The sequence below is a fragment of the Canis aureus genome, chromosome 1 (assembly GCF_053574225.1).
Source record: "Canis aureus isolate CA01 chromosome 1, VMU_Caureus_v.1.0, whole genome shotgun sequence".
NCBI lineage: Eukaryota > Metazoa > Chordata > Mammalia > Carnivora > Canidae > Canis > Canis aureus.
In genome coordinates, this window is record NC_135611.1 from 75,709,908 (window position 1) to 75,726,240 (window position 16,333).

Genomic DNA, 16,333 nt, shown 5'->3' on the forward strand with positions numbered 1-16,333 from the left:
TAAATCACGTTGTGTGCTGGAAATTAGGTTTTTTTTTTTTTTAAGAATTTACTTATTTGAGAGAGGGAGTGTGCAAGAGAGAGCACAAGCAGGGGGAGTAGCAGAGGCAGAGGGAGAAGCAGGCTCCCTGCGGATCCCAGGACCCCGGATCATGACCTGAGCTGAAGGCAGACGCTTAACCAAGTGAACTAGATAGAGAATTAACCCAAGTTGGAACTGTATTATTTTTATAGATCCTTGAGGCCAGCCTGGGATCTAAAGTTAAAATCAAAGCCATAGACTTGTTTTTCTTTCAAAGACAAGGTCACAGCCAACAGGCCTCACAGAGGACATTTCCTGGAAAGTTACAGGGACTTACCTAACACAGTTTATCTATCTTGTTGCCTTACTCAAAATGAAGTACCTGAGGAAGGAAAGTTGGGATGAGATGGGAGAAAGACTGGACTGCCTCAAAAAGGTAAAAGAGAAATGAGCCAGGTGTCTGTCACATCTCAAAATAACTGCTCCGGGGTGAGGACACTCCTCCAAGAACACAGCTTACTCACGTCCTTAAAGTCAAATCAAGACAGCCTGACAAAAGAAGGCATTTTTCTTATTCTCATTACTACCAGAGTTTGCTTTAAACCAAACAAAACACATTTTAGCATCTCAAAAATCTAACATCTAAGAAGGAAACTCTCTGGCCTACATTATGCTTCATTTATAAATTGGAAGCCTGTGTTAACATGATATACCCTAGTCTCAGCTAAGCTTATTATAAAGTCACATGACTTAGATGGGGGCACCTGGTCCTCCTTTCTCTCTTTCTCAAGTTAGACCACACCATTCCTTCTCTCAGAACAGAACAAAACAGAAATCATGTTTCATTACGAGTCCAAGATTCACTGCCTGTCTTTATTCAGCTGATCCATCTGAATACCTTATCTTTGCTGCCCCATTCCTCAAACGTCTTCTAGGTAATATTTATTGACAGATCATTTGGGTTTTTTGTTCTAAAATTGTATTTTTTGCAATCTGTACATTTTTCGTAGAATGACGAAGACCTTGATGAAAACCAGAACACATCAGGAAACAACAATTCGCTAAGGTGTAGAGTTTCAAAAGGCAGAGAACACGAAAACGCCAAGCAGGTACTCCAGTGATGGTTGAGTGAATCTATTACCACGTAACTGCTGTGCAAAAGAGACTGAGCTATGGGGACAGAAAGCGTGCACTCAGCTGACACTCAGAGGAATTAATTAAATGGTAATTAGAATGTGTAAGGCAAGGTCATGAAGAAACCACACATGCTCAAATAAAGAGATGTTGTGTTTATAAACCCGTCCTCAGAGTTTTCTGCTGGGGAGGGTACAGAGGCTTTCTCTAACACTTCACTAGTACAGATTCCAAACTCCATCCTAAAGCAAAAAACACTGGTTTAAACCAAAGCATCTCAATGTTAAAGTAAGTGAGGCAGATGAGGAAAGTTCTAAGATCTGTTTTTTAAACTGTCCATTGAGCCCTCATGTTATCCAGAGACACCTAAATTTACAGCAGACAGGTGCACTCTGCACAAGGCCACTCTCATTTTTTTTTTAATATATTGAATTCTGGCTAGGATCTCATTTGAAGAAAGCCTTCTGCTGCTAAAAATCAAGCCTATTATCCATGTAGATCATCCTTCTTTTTGGGGGGGCGGGTAATTCTGGGTGCCTACTATCAACCCATTTATTGGAGGGAATTATTCTCATGATAAAAAGAATAACTTGCTTGAAGTGGAAAGTGTGGGAAATTATCGCAGTAAAATTTGGAAGACAAAAAATTGTTACCTGTATAATTCCAGGGGAAAAAAATCAATGCCTAGCATCTTAAAATTTGTCCTTTCAAGGCAAATATACACCCACATGCACATGTCACCTAAATTGGGATCATGCTATCCATATATTACTGTCTACTGTACTTAATATATTGTAAAAAAAAAAAAAGTGTCCTTTACACTCATTGTTCAACAAAAGAAGGGAAAACAATACTTCTGCCCTACAACACCCACACATAGAAGTTTATAGTACCTTTATTCCTAACTTCCAAAACTTGGAAGAGGCCAAGATGTTGTTCAGCAAGTGAATTGAGAAATGAACTGTGGCTCATCCAGACAATGGAATATTCTTCAGCACCAAAAAGACATGAACATTTGAACCATGAATAGACATGGTTGCACATTAAGTATGTATTAGTAATTAAAAGAAGCAGTCTGAAATGGTTATATACTATATGATTCCAAGGAAAAGGCAAAATGGTGGAGACAGTAAAAAGACAAGTGGTTTCCGAGAGGGAAGGACATGTGGGCAAAGCACAGAGGATTTGGGAGCAGTGAAACTACTCTATGTGATACTACTATGGTGAATACATGTCATTATGCATTTGTCCAGATCCATAAAATGTACAACACTAAGAGTGAACCCTAATGTAACTATAGACTTTGGGTGCTAATGTGTCACTGTAGGTTCATCAATTGCAACAAATGTACCACTCTAGCAGGAGATGGTACTAATGGGGGGAGGCTATGCATACATGGGGGCAGTAGGTACATGGGAAATTTCTACTTTTCCTTCAATTTTGCTGAGAACCTGAAACTGCTCTTTAAAAAATGAAGTCTTTTTTTTTTATTGTTTCACAAAACAGCCAAAAACAAAACAAAATAGATACTTTACTATTATAAACAAGAATATAAAGAGGGAGGAGGAGCCACCAGATTTGGCAACAGTGGACCTTGAGTGACCTTGGCAGCAGCCATCTCAATAGAAGTCTGATCACAGTCGGCTAAGTGAATATGATGTGAGGGTCACTAAAAGTAAAGGCAATAATTTCAAGTGGTTTGGCTGTGAAGAGAAAGAGGGAGAGTAGATATCCCATGACTATGAGGTCAGGAAGATTTTGTGTAGTTTTGTCGTTTTTGGTTTGTTTTAAAGATGGGGATGGGGACAGCCACATGCAGAAGAATGAAACTGGACCAGTCTCCTATACCATGCACAAAGATAAACTCAAAATGGTGGAAAGATCTAAATGTGATACAAGAATCCATCAAAATACTAGAGGAGAAAACAGGCAACAACTTTTTTGAACTTGGCCACAGCAACTTCTTGCTAAAAAGATCTATGAAGGCAAGGGAAACAAAAACAGTCAACAAAACTAAAAGACAACCTACAGAATGGGAGCAGATTTTTGCAAATTAAATATCATATAAAGGGCTAGTATCCAAGATCTATGAAGAACTTATCAAGCTCAACACTCAAGAAACAAACAATCCCGTCATGAAATGGGCAGAAGACATGAACAGAAATTTCTCCAAAGAAGACCTACACATGGCCAACAAACAGATAAAAAAAATGCTCCATATAACTTGCCATCAGAGAAATACAAATCAAAACCACAATAAGATACACCTCACATCAGTGAGAATGGCTAAAACTAACAAGACGGGAAACAAATAATGTTGGAGAGGAGGTGGAGAAAAGGGAACCCTCTTGCACTGTTGGTGGGAATGTGAACTGGTACAGCCACTCTGGAAAACTGTGTGGAGGTTCCTCAAAGAGTTAAAAATAGAGCTACTCTATGACCCAGTAATCGCACTACTGGGGATTTACTCCCAGAGATACTGATGTAGTGAAACGTGCAGACACCTGCACCCCAATGTTCATAGCAACAATGTCCATAATAGCCAAATGCGGAAGGTGTCACAATGTCCTTCGACAGATGAATAGATAAAGAAGATGTGGTCTATATATACTGTGGAATATTACTCAGCTATCAGAAAGGATGAATTCCCACCATTTGCTTTCACCTGAATGGAACTGGAGGGTATTATGCTGAGTAAAGTAAGTCAATCGGAGAAGGACAATCATCATATGGTTTCACTTAAACACAGAATATAAGAAATAGTGAAAGGGACTATAAGAGAAAGGAGGGAAACTGAGTGGGGAAAAATTAGAGAGGAAGACAAACCATGAGACACTCCTAACTCTGGGAAACAAACAAAGGGCTGCAGAACATGAGGTGAGTGGAGGGATGGGGTTACTAGGTGACGGCACTAAGGAGGCCACTTGATGGATGAGCACTGAGTGTTATACTATAAGTTGGCAAATTGAATTAAATTTTAAAAACTGAAAAAATAAAAAAATAAAGATACTGATGGGAGCTTACTTTGGCAGCACATATATTAATTGGAACAATAAAAGATTAGCATGGCCCCTGCACAAGGATGACATGCAAGTTTTTGAAGCATTCCATATTTTTAACACCAAAAAACATAAACCGATTAAAAAATGGGCAGAAGACATGAACAGACATGTCTGTTGGCCAGCAGACCCATGAAAAGATGCTCAACATCAATCATCATAAGGGAAATGTAAATCAAAACCACAAGGAGATATTACTGCACACCTCTCAGAATAGCTAAAATCAAAAACACAGGAAATGACAAGCGTTGGCAAGGATGAGGAGAAAAAGGAACCCTTGTGCCCTGTTGGTAGGAACACAAAGTGGTGCAGCCACTGCAGAAAAGAGTATGGAGGTTCCTCAAAACTAAAAATAGAACTACCCAGTAATCCAGTAACTGCATTACTGAGTATTTATCCAAAGAATACAAAGGGATACATACACACCTCTGTTTATTGTAGCATCATCTACAATATCAAACTATGGAAGCAACCCAAGTGTCCACTGATGTAGAAGAATGGATAAAGAAGAGGTGATAAGTGTATTATATATATATGTATATATATTTATATGCATAAATATTATTCAGCCATAAAAAAGAATGAAATCTTGTCATTTGCAACAACATGGATGGCTCTAGAGACTATAATGCCAACTGAAAGAAGTCAGTCAGGGAAAGACAAATACCGTATGATCTCACTCATATGTGGAATTTAAGAAACAAAATAAATGAACAAAGAAAAAAAGAGATAAGCCAAAAAACAGACAACTATAAAAGAGATGGGTACCAGAGAGGAGGTGGGGGGGGTGTGAAATAGGTGAAGGGAATTAAGAGTACACTTACCCTGATAAGCACTGAGTAATGTAGAGAACTGTTGAAGACTATTTTGTACAATTGAAATTGATATGAAGTTGCATGTTAATTATCTTAAAATTAAAATTTAAAAAAAGAAAAAATCTGTGCCAATCTAATAGGTAAGAATAAACAAACAAACAAATAAATAAATAAAGATGGGAACAGGTTGGGGGGGCCAGACAGTTAATGCCAGACATTCCATAGACAGTAGGTAACTTGAAATTTCAATGAAAGAAATTTCAATGAAAGAAAGAATTTCTTTGAATTTGAATTTCAATGAAAGAAATTTCAATGAAAGACATTTCAATGAAAGAAAGATGATGAAGATGAAGATGAATCTCAATGAAAGATGATGAAAGAAAGATGAAATTTCAGTGAAAGAAGAGATGGGGTATGGCTAGAGGGAGAGAGAATCCTAAGCATGCTCCACACCCAGCATGGAGTCCAATACGGGGCTCAGTTTCATAACCCTGAGGTCATGACCTGAGCCAAAATCAAGAGTCAGACACTTAACCATCTGAGCCGAGGTGCCCCACTTATGACTTATTTCTGAGTTCGCACAGTACAGAGAACCAATGGCTACCTGGGATATGACAGAAAACAGAAGCTGAGATTTGACATTATCCTTTTTAGAACCTGTTCAAAACTGCTCCGCATCTGCAAACTGCCTTGCTACCTGTCTTTGCCATGCTTACAATAGCTGGACCTATTTGAGACATTATTGCAAAATGGAGGGAGGCAGGCAATCCTCTATGCTATCCTGAAAGCAGAATGGGTCATGGATCTTGAAAAGCTCAAATGGTACCTTCAAAGATACCCAGGTATATACTTCACTCCATTCCTTAGAGCAAGGGTTAGTTGAGAAAGGGCACTACTTCCAAACTTTAGCCCATTGATAGGAGGACCCTAGTTCCCAAGGGAATGTTTATCAGCCCTTGAAGATACTGGACTAGTGCTCACATCTGCAGACCAAGCCTTGGGCTTCCAGGAAAATAAACTGGCGTTGGTCTCCGCCCTCTGGAAACCACGTCTGGTAGAGTATAAAAGGAGACTTATGCAGCCTCTGATATTAACTTCATTGAGCTCATGCCCAAAAACAGAGCAGGGATTAGAGTAGAGACAGGAGCAAGAGGCAGAGATATGAGCCTATTTCCTAAAGAAAAGGAGGAAACACTGCAGCTCTTTTGGAGAAAAGAGAGAGAGAAGTGTGATCCTGTACTTTTCATGATAAAGGGGAAAATGTCTGCACAACTAGGTAATAGGAGCTATATTCTTGCATAATAATTTTAAAAGACCTGTTGTCAATCCTTTGCCAAAATTCTGGCAAAGATTAGGGGCTGTTATGCCCCAGATTCTCATTATTCCATCTCTCCTACAATGCTTGATTTCAGGATGAAGAGCAGATCACCATTGAGCAGGATTCTTTAAGAAACAAAGAAGATATGGAGGATGATCCAGAGACACATAAAAAAGGGTACAGGTTTAAATCAGAGAAATAACCATATTGATCTCCTAATTGGTTTTGTCACTTTGTTTCATCCTCCTCTAATTTTAAACATTTATTACTATTTATTAGCTATTATCACCACCACCACCAATCCCTCTTCCCTACTACCCACCCAACACCATTTTCAGAAAATTTAATGGATTTCTATGATAATAATTGTAGTAAATTCAAACTACTGATGTCCTGAGAACCCAATATCCTGGCCAGTCATCTAATAAAGGCATACATTACCAACTAATTGCTCCAGCCCATGCAAAAGTAGTTAATTCATCTTCCCAATGTCAATCAATAAGCAATTGATTTCTCAAAACCCAATCCATATTAAGTCCCAGCGAATTTGCTCTTACGTTGTCATATCCTGAAGGTATTCCTAGTCCTTATTTCCTCATGAGGTAAGAGAGGCAAATTATTTTCTTTATTTCTTGAACCAGGAAGATGAAGCTAGAAGTGGCTTACTCAAAGTTAGTTAGCTAGAGAGGAACAAAACTACCTTCACAATTTCAGCTTCTGATTTCTAGTCTAAGATTGCCTGGGACTCTGTCTTAACACTCAAGTATTTGTCAAGTTTCTGAATGTCCATTTAAGTTTTGTTTCAATGTCTAAGTCTCTGAGGAACTTTGTTTTTATGCATCAGAAGATATCTCTGGAGTTGGTGAGAATTGGGATCAAAAGCTCTTGTCACATATGCACCATCGAAAATATTTACCACCTCAGAAACCTGAGCTTACTTCCATCTTTCATTTTACTTTATGGATCTCTGACCCCAGGGCCTCAGAAATTCTCCTGAATGGTCAGAGGCATCAGACGTTGCTAATGTTAATGGGATGGAAGCAATCATCAGGAGGTTGGGAGTCATCTAGCCAAGATAACCAAATGGCTGAAGCCTCTATTTTGAGCTACTTTATTTTATGCGGTGTGAGATTGCTATTTGGGACCACATATATTCCTTGCAATTAAAGAATCTGATGAATCCAGACTAAAGTACATGAATGCACCCAATTAAATGTTGCCTTCCTCCATGGCCACTGTGAAACTCTATCAGAAACTAAGGAGGAAGCATCATCCACCTTTCCTAAATTCAACCATGAAAACTTAGTGTCTACTGAACTGGTATTCCCTTAATATCTTCTAGATCAGTGTTTCCACTGCTCAGTACATGTATTCATACATTAAAGTTTTCATGAAATAAGACTCATCGTTACTATGTGTGATATGCTCTGATACATCCTCTTCTTTCTTATTAAAGATGGGTGTCCTGCAGTGTTCTTCATAACCCACAGATGGGTCCCCCCGCCCAGGGGTAGAATAGTGTTCCAGAGAAGCAACACACAGTCCCACTTCATTTAACTAGTAATTCAACATATGCTGGTCAAGCAGCCGAATGTCCAAGATCCTAGTGGTATTGGGCTCACATCTAATCTCCAGAAAGTTAGCCAGTTGAGGTTTCATCGCAAAATATGATCAAGGAAGACAGTAGGAGTGAAGCACAGAGGAATGCCTCTGTCCCTGTCTGAGGAGATGCAAGAAGGTGTTGTAGGAGTGAGGGGCTTGGGCCGCGCCCTGAAGCAGGCAGTGGGTGCTGATACTTGGCATAGCTGCTGCAAGGTGGAGAAGTGAGGGTGTTAACAAGTAGAGGGGAGGTCCCAACTCAGGGATGAGTCCTTTGTGATCCTGGAGATAAGGAATCTCCTTTAGGGACCAGAAGTGACCTAGAAGTGGTCTCAAATTAGCAATGATTAAATGTGTGAATAAATTCCTTCCTCCAGTGGGAGAAGAAGAGGTCTCCATTACAGGGGGCATAGAGGAAAGAGGTGAGTGCAGGGAAGCCAGATTTCAGGGCAGGTGTGGAGGGAACCAGGAGGACCCCAGGAGAAGTAGAGGAGAGTCATCATGTGTATGGCCCTGGGGCCCCTCCAAACTCACTGATGGACACCGTATTCCGCAGCAGAAGTGATCAGATGCACATATTGCTCACTCACTACCCACAACCCCCTAACAAAGCTCTGAACAGAAACAAAGGCATGCCAACAATGCCAGAACTTTCTGAAAAGCTATATTACAACCTGCTGGTTAATAGCTCTGAAATCCACAAAATCCTTCTTTACATTTCAAGCACCCAGTGAAGTGTGTCAGTCTCCCACTAAAACATACGGTGAGCCAGGACAGGGAATGACCAACTTACTCAAACTTTGTGAGACCAGATGGCATGAGAGTTTCTAAAATCAGATTTCATAACTGTGTCCTAAAAGCTATCAGAGGCCCTCCTAGCCCAGTGAGAAACATTCTTGTCTCGTGATTTTTTATCAGCGTCTGGTTAGTATCCATCCCCCCTGCTCTATCTCCAGAAGCATGTTTTCTACATTTCTGTAAGCCCTCAGGGCTTGTCATATCATGCAGCAAAGGTCGACCCAAGCCATGGTTGATTGTAGTCTAAAATGAGATCAGTATCCCCCTTCTGTCTAGTAGGACATACACCTCATCAATTTGTTTGTTTGCTTGTTTAATTTACAAAGCCTCACCTAGCTCAGTATGTCCGTTTGTTTCTTGTTTTCTTTCAGCATTTTTGCTTTTGTGTTGCTACAGGTATCTGGAAAGGAAATATGATACAGTTTGTGATTTTTATAAGAAACACAAGACCATCTTTCAGTACATCATCTGGGGCATCTTAATACTAGGTAAATAATGAAAGGAGGATAGATGCCAGTGTCTTTATTCAAGAATCCCCCATATATTATCTTTCTGTAGAAGGAAAATAAATCTTTCTAATCTTTCTGTTCCCCCAGACTTCAGCGAATCCACAGAAGCAGAGAGGTTAATTGAGAAACCCTGAGTAGTGGGTCTCAATTGTGGTTGAATATACAGATCGTTTCCTTGTTTGACTTATGCAGCCAGCAGCTAATTATTTAGGTCCCCTGCTCTAATGGCCTTTGTTGTTGTGATATGGATTTAAGGGTTGGTTAATGCAAATCCAGGTAACTAGAAAATATGGTCATTCTCACAAGGTGGGAACCTAATTGCAGGAGGGAATCTAAGCAATTAACACTTCATGCAAATACAGCATGAGCAGGAGTCTAGGGTCATGTAGGCTATTCTTCTTTCCTGTCTTCACAGATGAGAAGCTTCCCTATTTTTACTCCTTCCAAAGCAAAGGATTCTGCAGCCCATTTTGACGAACACTCCTGTCTATAAAATATGAACCCTCACACCCAAGTCCACTGACATTAATCCAAGACCAATGCCCTTCTAGGGTCAGTGGCTTTTTTGGTGTTCAGATCTCAGAAACAAGGAACAACAGGGTTGAAAGCTTCCACTGTACTGGGCCACATAGTATTTTAGACTTTTCAGGCAAGGCATCAAAAGCCACACAACTCTACAGTTTACAAAAGTAAACAGACAGGCATGGCTGTGTTTCCAAACAATTTTATTTGTAGAACACAGATACGAGTATACAAATACAATTGTACCTACCACCTACAAAAACAAGTGGTAGGCCAGATATGACCTGCAGACCATGTTTGCTGACCCTTCTAGGAAAACTTGCTCTAGAATCTCCTCCTCAAAGCAGCCACCTTGGTAATTATCCCTCAGCCCTTTCTTTAGAGATTCTTTGGAACTCTGAGATTTCTGGTAAGTCTATTTTCCTACTAAAGCTTAGGCCAAATCTGAGCTGCCAATAAGGAGAATCAATACTTTTTTGCCAGTGGTTGCTTCACACCTGATGTTTCTCTGCTAGAAGCTCACCTGCTGACTCTGAACACACAAAAAAAGCTATTAGTACTGAGAGACCCAACAATCTAGCATCAAGATTCAAGAACTCAGGTTTCCATGAGAAAACAGATCTAGCACTCTGTCCTCCCTGCATGGGTGAGACTCTTAGGGGATTTCTTTGAAAAAAGAAAAAAACAGGACACCTGAATGGCTCAGTTGGTTGAGTATCTGCCTTTGGCTCAGGTCATGATTTCATGGTCCTGGGATCGAGTCCCACTTTGGGCTCCCTGCCAGAGGGGAGCCTACTTTTCATTCTCCCTCTGCCCCTCATGCTCTCCTTCAAACAAATAAAATCTTAAAAAAAAAAAAAAAAAAAAAAAAAACACCTCAAAACATAGTACTAATAATTACTGGAGCCAATAGCTGTATCAAAAGCTCTCCTGCATTTGGTGACCTCTTGACTGAACCTGCTTGTGACTGAGCACTGTCAGTGCTGGTTAGCAGCTGGTGTTGGTGATGTTCTCTGTTCTGTACTCACTTTCCCAACAGGTTATCTGGCGATGGTGATTGCAGCTTGTGTGTTGAACTTCCAGAGAGCTCTTGCCCTTTTTGTGATCACTGTTGCTGCCATCTTCTTTGTTATCTGGGATTACTTTATGGCCAAATATGAGCATCAAATCGATGAGTGTCTGTCTCCTGCCAAAAGGCTCCTAAACAGCCATTGGTTCTGGATGAAGTGGTAAATGCACCCAGTCCTCTTGTTGCATTTGAGAGGGATGTTAGTCTTTCCCAACACTGTTCCAAACACATGTTCTGAAATCGCTCCTTCATTTATGGGCTATTGAAACTAGAATAACCTAGTTATGATGCTTGTTATAATGCCGTCATTTTACAAACAGGAAATCAAGGTCTAGATAGGGCATTGATTCATTCAAGATATGTTCAAATGCCCCTACAAGTGCCTGTAATTCAAGAGCCACCAAATGATAAAATGATGGGATAGTTCTGACTTGAGGAGGCAGCTTTCTGCTCTGGGCCTGAAGCTGGCCTCTTGGAGAGAAAGACCCTGTGTATTATTAAAGCCAACTCTTCCCTATAGAATCTCATATCCTATGAATGACCACTCAGGGCTTTTCCTTCTGCCTCTTTCTGTGAGCCTCCCTTTCCTCCAGGTGGCCCTAGTGGATTGCACACCAGACAGGATTACCCTAGTGGATTGCACACCAGACAGGATTCTCCCCAGAATGGCTCATAAGGAATGTACCAGGAAAGTTCACATATCCTTGGCTTATTTACACAGTTTCATGCAATCCCAACACAGCATGTTTTCCACCTCTGTGATCCAAACTGTGAATCAAACATGTTATGCCCACTAGATCCACCAAGGAGTCAGAGCCCTTAGCTCTCTGAGGCCCATCTGAAGTCCCCCAGCTTCAGAAACACATTTCAAGTTCTCCCCTAAAACGAAGAAAAGTAAAATCTCTCCTATCTCCCAAAATGGAAGCGAGGACACACAGCAAATCTCTTAAAGAAATCACCAGACTTCCATCTCTAAACATCCTTTCTCATCTCTGACCCCTTTGTATGTCCTTGAACCAGCAAAGAGCCCCAAATTTGCGGAAGGTGTTTAACACAGCACGTAATTTTTTGTCTATTTGCCTTTATAGCCATAATGAAAGAGTCTGTGTAATTTCTAGAAACATAACTTCCTGGTGCCAGGGTGTGTTACACTTAATAAATTTTCTGTTTGTTAAAGCCTGCTTAAGATTTTCAGGGTAGCACAAAAAATGCTGTCGATGCCTCCTTTCTGATTATCTTAGGGTGGTTTGGAGCTTACTGATCCTGGGAGTTATTCTCTGGCTGATCTTTGATACTGCCAAATTGGGCCAACAGCAGCTGATATCCTTTGGTGGGCTCGTAATGTACATTATCCTGGTGTTTCTATTTTCTAAGCACCCAACCAAAGTAAGTATGAAATAGATTTAGACTTAAACTTTTCCTTCTAATTTTCCCCTCAATGTCTAAATTGTTCAAAATAATGAGTTTGAGAGAATTTCACTGTTATTCAGATTTTGTCTTACCTTGCTATGCTGTTTTAAGTAGCCAGGGACCTTTCTTCCCAAGCTTTCTTAGAACTGGTACTCTCATTTTTCGTTCCCAGTTATCTTCCAATTACACCACCAGTGAGGTGTTCTCTCTTGCCTAGTCCAATTTCTACTCACATACACCACCTCCCTCAATCAAGCACAAAAAGAAAATTTATCTATTTTGATACCAATTTCCCCAGACCGGTAATAATCTAATATTTCACTGCTAGATTGTGCACTTATCAAACTTCTATTTGCAAGTTAGGCTATTTTCCTGCCAAACTCTGTCCTTAAACAGTTTTGTTTCCATTGAATTCAGTTCTCATCCTCATTTTGCCAGCCTGTAACACATGATATGGGAATCCAGAGACACTGAAGCCTTCACATGTGACTCAGAAAGCAAACTCCAGCACATTTTTCTGGCTTTCTGAAAGGTTGACCCAAGAAAAACAAGTCACCTAATAGGATCCAAAGCCCTTGGCCACCTCCAATCAACATCTCTGCCTGTTTCCATGCCTCCAATCCCACAGTTCTTTGCAGCCCACTCATCTCCACACCACAAATGAAAGCAGATGATTGTCCATTGCTGCTGCACTCCCTGGAGTCTGCATTAGAGTTAATTGGTTCCTTTTACAATGAAATGAGAGCCCCTCAACAGGGGGGAGTTTCACTTAATTCACTTACAAATTGTCAGATTAACAAACCTTGGGCACACAGGGAAGCCATGTTCTGCCTTTCCATTTTCCAGACAGGAAATAATTATAGGTCTCTAGTATTTACAGCACGATGAAGAGGACCAGATCCCTCCTCTTTTAGGGTCCCCGCTAAGACTATGCTTTGTGTCTAAGTTATTCTATCAGGCTATAATAGTTACATCTCTCCAGAGGCTGGAGAACTCAGACTCGGGATTTGAACAGGGAAATGCAACCCTGAGATCTGGGGGCATGATTCTATCAAGGGATTCTCTGCTCACAACTGCCTTGGCTCCCAAAGAAGGTGGATCATAGGCCACGTGTGAGAAGCTTCCAAGGAAATAGTCATCCTCTGGGTGTTTATGCGGACCTTCGCATTCATTTTCTAGTAAGATCTATCTCTTCATCTTTCTGCATAGGTTTACTGGAGGCCTGTCTTTTGGGGAATAGGGTTACAATTTCTTCTTGGGCTCTTAATCCTGAGGACTGATCCTGGATTTATGGCTTTTGATTGGTTGGGCCAACAAGTTCAGGTAAGTTGAGTTCAAATGAACATCTTGCCAATAAGTGCTTTTAGTATTTGGATATAATCCTCAAGACATGTCAGAAATAGGTTCAGCTTGACACAGCTGGCACCTCTGGGGCGGGATGAAAGGGACAATCAGGATAGGATAGTGATGTCATGGATGATATGGAGGAGAGACAACAATTATTAAGTAATAATTAAACAGATTAACATATTCTACACAAACAAAAATGTAGGTCAACTAATGCAGATGAATAAACCTATTTCTGCACACCAGACAGGATTACCCTAGTGGATTGACACAGCGGGCTCCTTCTTAAGCATCCCAGAGTCATACTGAATGTCACAACGACAGGAAATCTGTATGCAGTTATAGCTCAAAAATATACTTCCACGCCATCTACTGGAGCGGGGAAAGCTATGAGGATAGTCCTTCCACAACTCACCAGCAAGTTTGCTGGGTTCCTCCTTGGTCGACTGTAACCACCAATTCCAGGTTGTAATGATTGTCGGCTCTTCCTTTCTTTAACTCAGACCTTCTTGGAATATACTAATGCTGGTGCAGAATTTGTCTTCGGTGACACGTACGCAGACCACTTATTTGCATTTAAGGTAAAACCAAATCCCTTTTTGAAGTAGTTACCTCCTTTCAGGACCGTCTGGGTCTTTATAGACATTCTGATAGAACCTGACCAGAAACCAGATATACACCTGCTGGTCATGTCCTACATAGATAGCACAGCATTGCCTTTTTCCACTTATCTGATTTTATCTGAAGTCCACAGATTGTAAACATTTTCTTTGTGACTACAGCACTGAGAGAAACATCTAGAGGAAGTCAGAAATATACAAATAGTTTTGAGGGGGCTCCTAGCATTGCCTGAGATACTACTGAAAAGACCTATGGGGTAATAGTATCTGTGACATCAGGGAAAGGAACACTTGGTACCTGGCCATGATCGGGCACATGGCCACTGAAGACTTCTAGGCCCAGGATCAGTGACAGCTCTGTGCTCAGGAACCCCATCAGCCTCCCAACAGGAGACTGCTGCCCACCCACATTCACCTCTGTTCTTCCAGAGCCATTTCCGTGCAAAACCTTTCGTGTCCTTCCTTCAGCACAGCAGACCTGGAGGCTGACCCTTCTCCCAACCAAAGGAGGGACATTATTCTCCAGGGGAAAAGCATTCTGGCCTCCCTGCACTCCCACACACCCAGGAGCACAGTTTCCCCTGTCAAGACCCTGCAAATACTTGTTGATGAGTCCCAAGGATAAATTTGGCTTTTTCTACAGCATTCTTTCTTGCAGTGCTATTGTTTCTATACTTCTAAATTGTTTTCTCACTTAGGGACTCTAAGCTTACCTCCAAACTACCCAGTATAAAAGACCATCTTTTATACTGATTCTTGACTTGTTGATTTTTTTAAACTGCTGATTTGATGCTTTGGTGCTGAGATAACTAAGTCATCTCCAAAAGGCCAAAGGTTTGAAAATATGCTGCTATCAAGAATTGAACCTAGACCTGGGAAAAAGAAAAGTCACTGGGAAAGCCTAATTTGCTACTCTTTAGACTTTTCCTGCCCACCCACCCACCCACCACCTCCTCTTCCCCAGAGCAGTGGCCTCCATCCTTTCTGCCAAAGCAGAATCCCTGTGGGAACATTCACGAGATAAGCCCCAATAATTCCCTGAAGCTTTCAGGAAGGCTCTGCTTGCCCATTAAAGCCAATAAAAGCATATAAGTGAGCTCTGAGTAATGGCACAGAATGTCTTTTAATATATATTATTAATAGATTTTTTGAATTAATTCTGTACGAATTGTCCTTGGTCATTCTATGTGTCTGGTGGCAGCTTGTCCCTGGCCATTTAGCTGGAGAACAGAGGGGAAGGGGTACATAGGGGCAGGAGTGCGGAGGGATCCAGCCCACAGCTCTGTGTGTTCTCTGCAGGGTAGAAACCGCTCACTGTGGAAACAGGCTGCATTGAAGGCACCCAAAAACGTCAGGGAAACAGGATCCAAAAAAAGACAATTGTGGTATCACTGAAGTAAACTAGCTTCCAAAGTTCATTTTTTTAGCAATTAAAAAAAGCTATAAATAAAATAATTGTTATTTTAAAAGGAGAGAAAATGAGTGGGAAAAATCAGAGAGGGTGACAAAACATGAGACACTCCTAACTCTGGGAAACGAACAAGGGGTAGTAGAAGAGGAGGTGGGCGGGTGGATGGGGAGATTGGGTGACATGAACTGAGGGGGGCACTTGACGGGAGGAGCACTGGGTGTTATACTATATGTTCTCAAATTGAACTCCAATTAAAAATATACAAAAATAAAAAACAAATAAAAGCTAAACGAATAAGTGCTTACTCTCTGGAAGGCAGTGCACATAAGCACATATCATGCCATATCTGATCCCTGTAGCCTTTCTAAATAAGAAATCTGAGAGGTGACTCGCACTGAATTTTGACCAGGATATTCTGCTAATGAGGCTGTTTAATATCAGAACTTCAAGAATATCTGCCAGTGGCCTTTAGTTTGTTGATCTACTGGTTACAAATCCCCCCAAAACTGCATTCCTTCTCTGAGTAACTACAGTAAGAAAACTCATCATCGCAGAGAAACAAAAAAAAAAGTCAAGTTTCCTATGAAATATACTCAAGCTTATCCAGAGCAAATTCAAATAAGAGATTATAGATGCCTGATTAAAGTGTCTCTGATTCAAGAGGAGTTTCCAGTATGATGATGATGTTTCAGCAGGGCAAA

General features: G+C 40.8%; 1 protein-coding gene and 1 pseudogene across 2 annotated transcripts in view; both read left to right on the top strand.

Moving 5' to 3' along the window:
- Positions 1-16,333, top strand: part of LOC144318326 (solute carrier family 28 member 3-like) — a 57,550-nt gene that overhangs the window by 20,432 nt on the left and 20,785 nt on the right. For both annotated transcript variants that reach the window (XM_077905189.1, XM_077905178.1), the window contains exons 2-8: positions 1,032-1,130; positions 6,442-6,524; positions 9,141-9,232; positions 10,815-11,004; positions 12,086-12,230; positions 13,464-13,577; positions 14,105-14,182. In XM_077905189.1, the coding sequence (XP_077761315.1) occupies positions 1,032-1,130; positions 6,442-6,524; positions 9,141-9,232; positions 10,815-11,004; positions 12,086-12,230; positions 13,464-13,577; positions 14,105-14,182 (801 nt within the window). The remainder of the gene's footprint in view (positions 1-1,031; positions 1,131-6,441; positions 6,525-9,140; positions 9,233-10,814; positions 11,005-12,085; positions 12,231-13,463; positions 13,578-14,104; positions 14,183-16,333) is intronic.
- On the top strand, positions 4,174-4,272 carry LOC144289159 (U6 spliceosomal RNA; annotated as a pseudogene).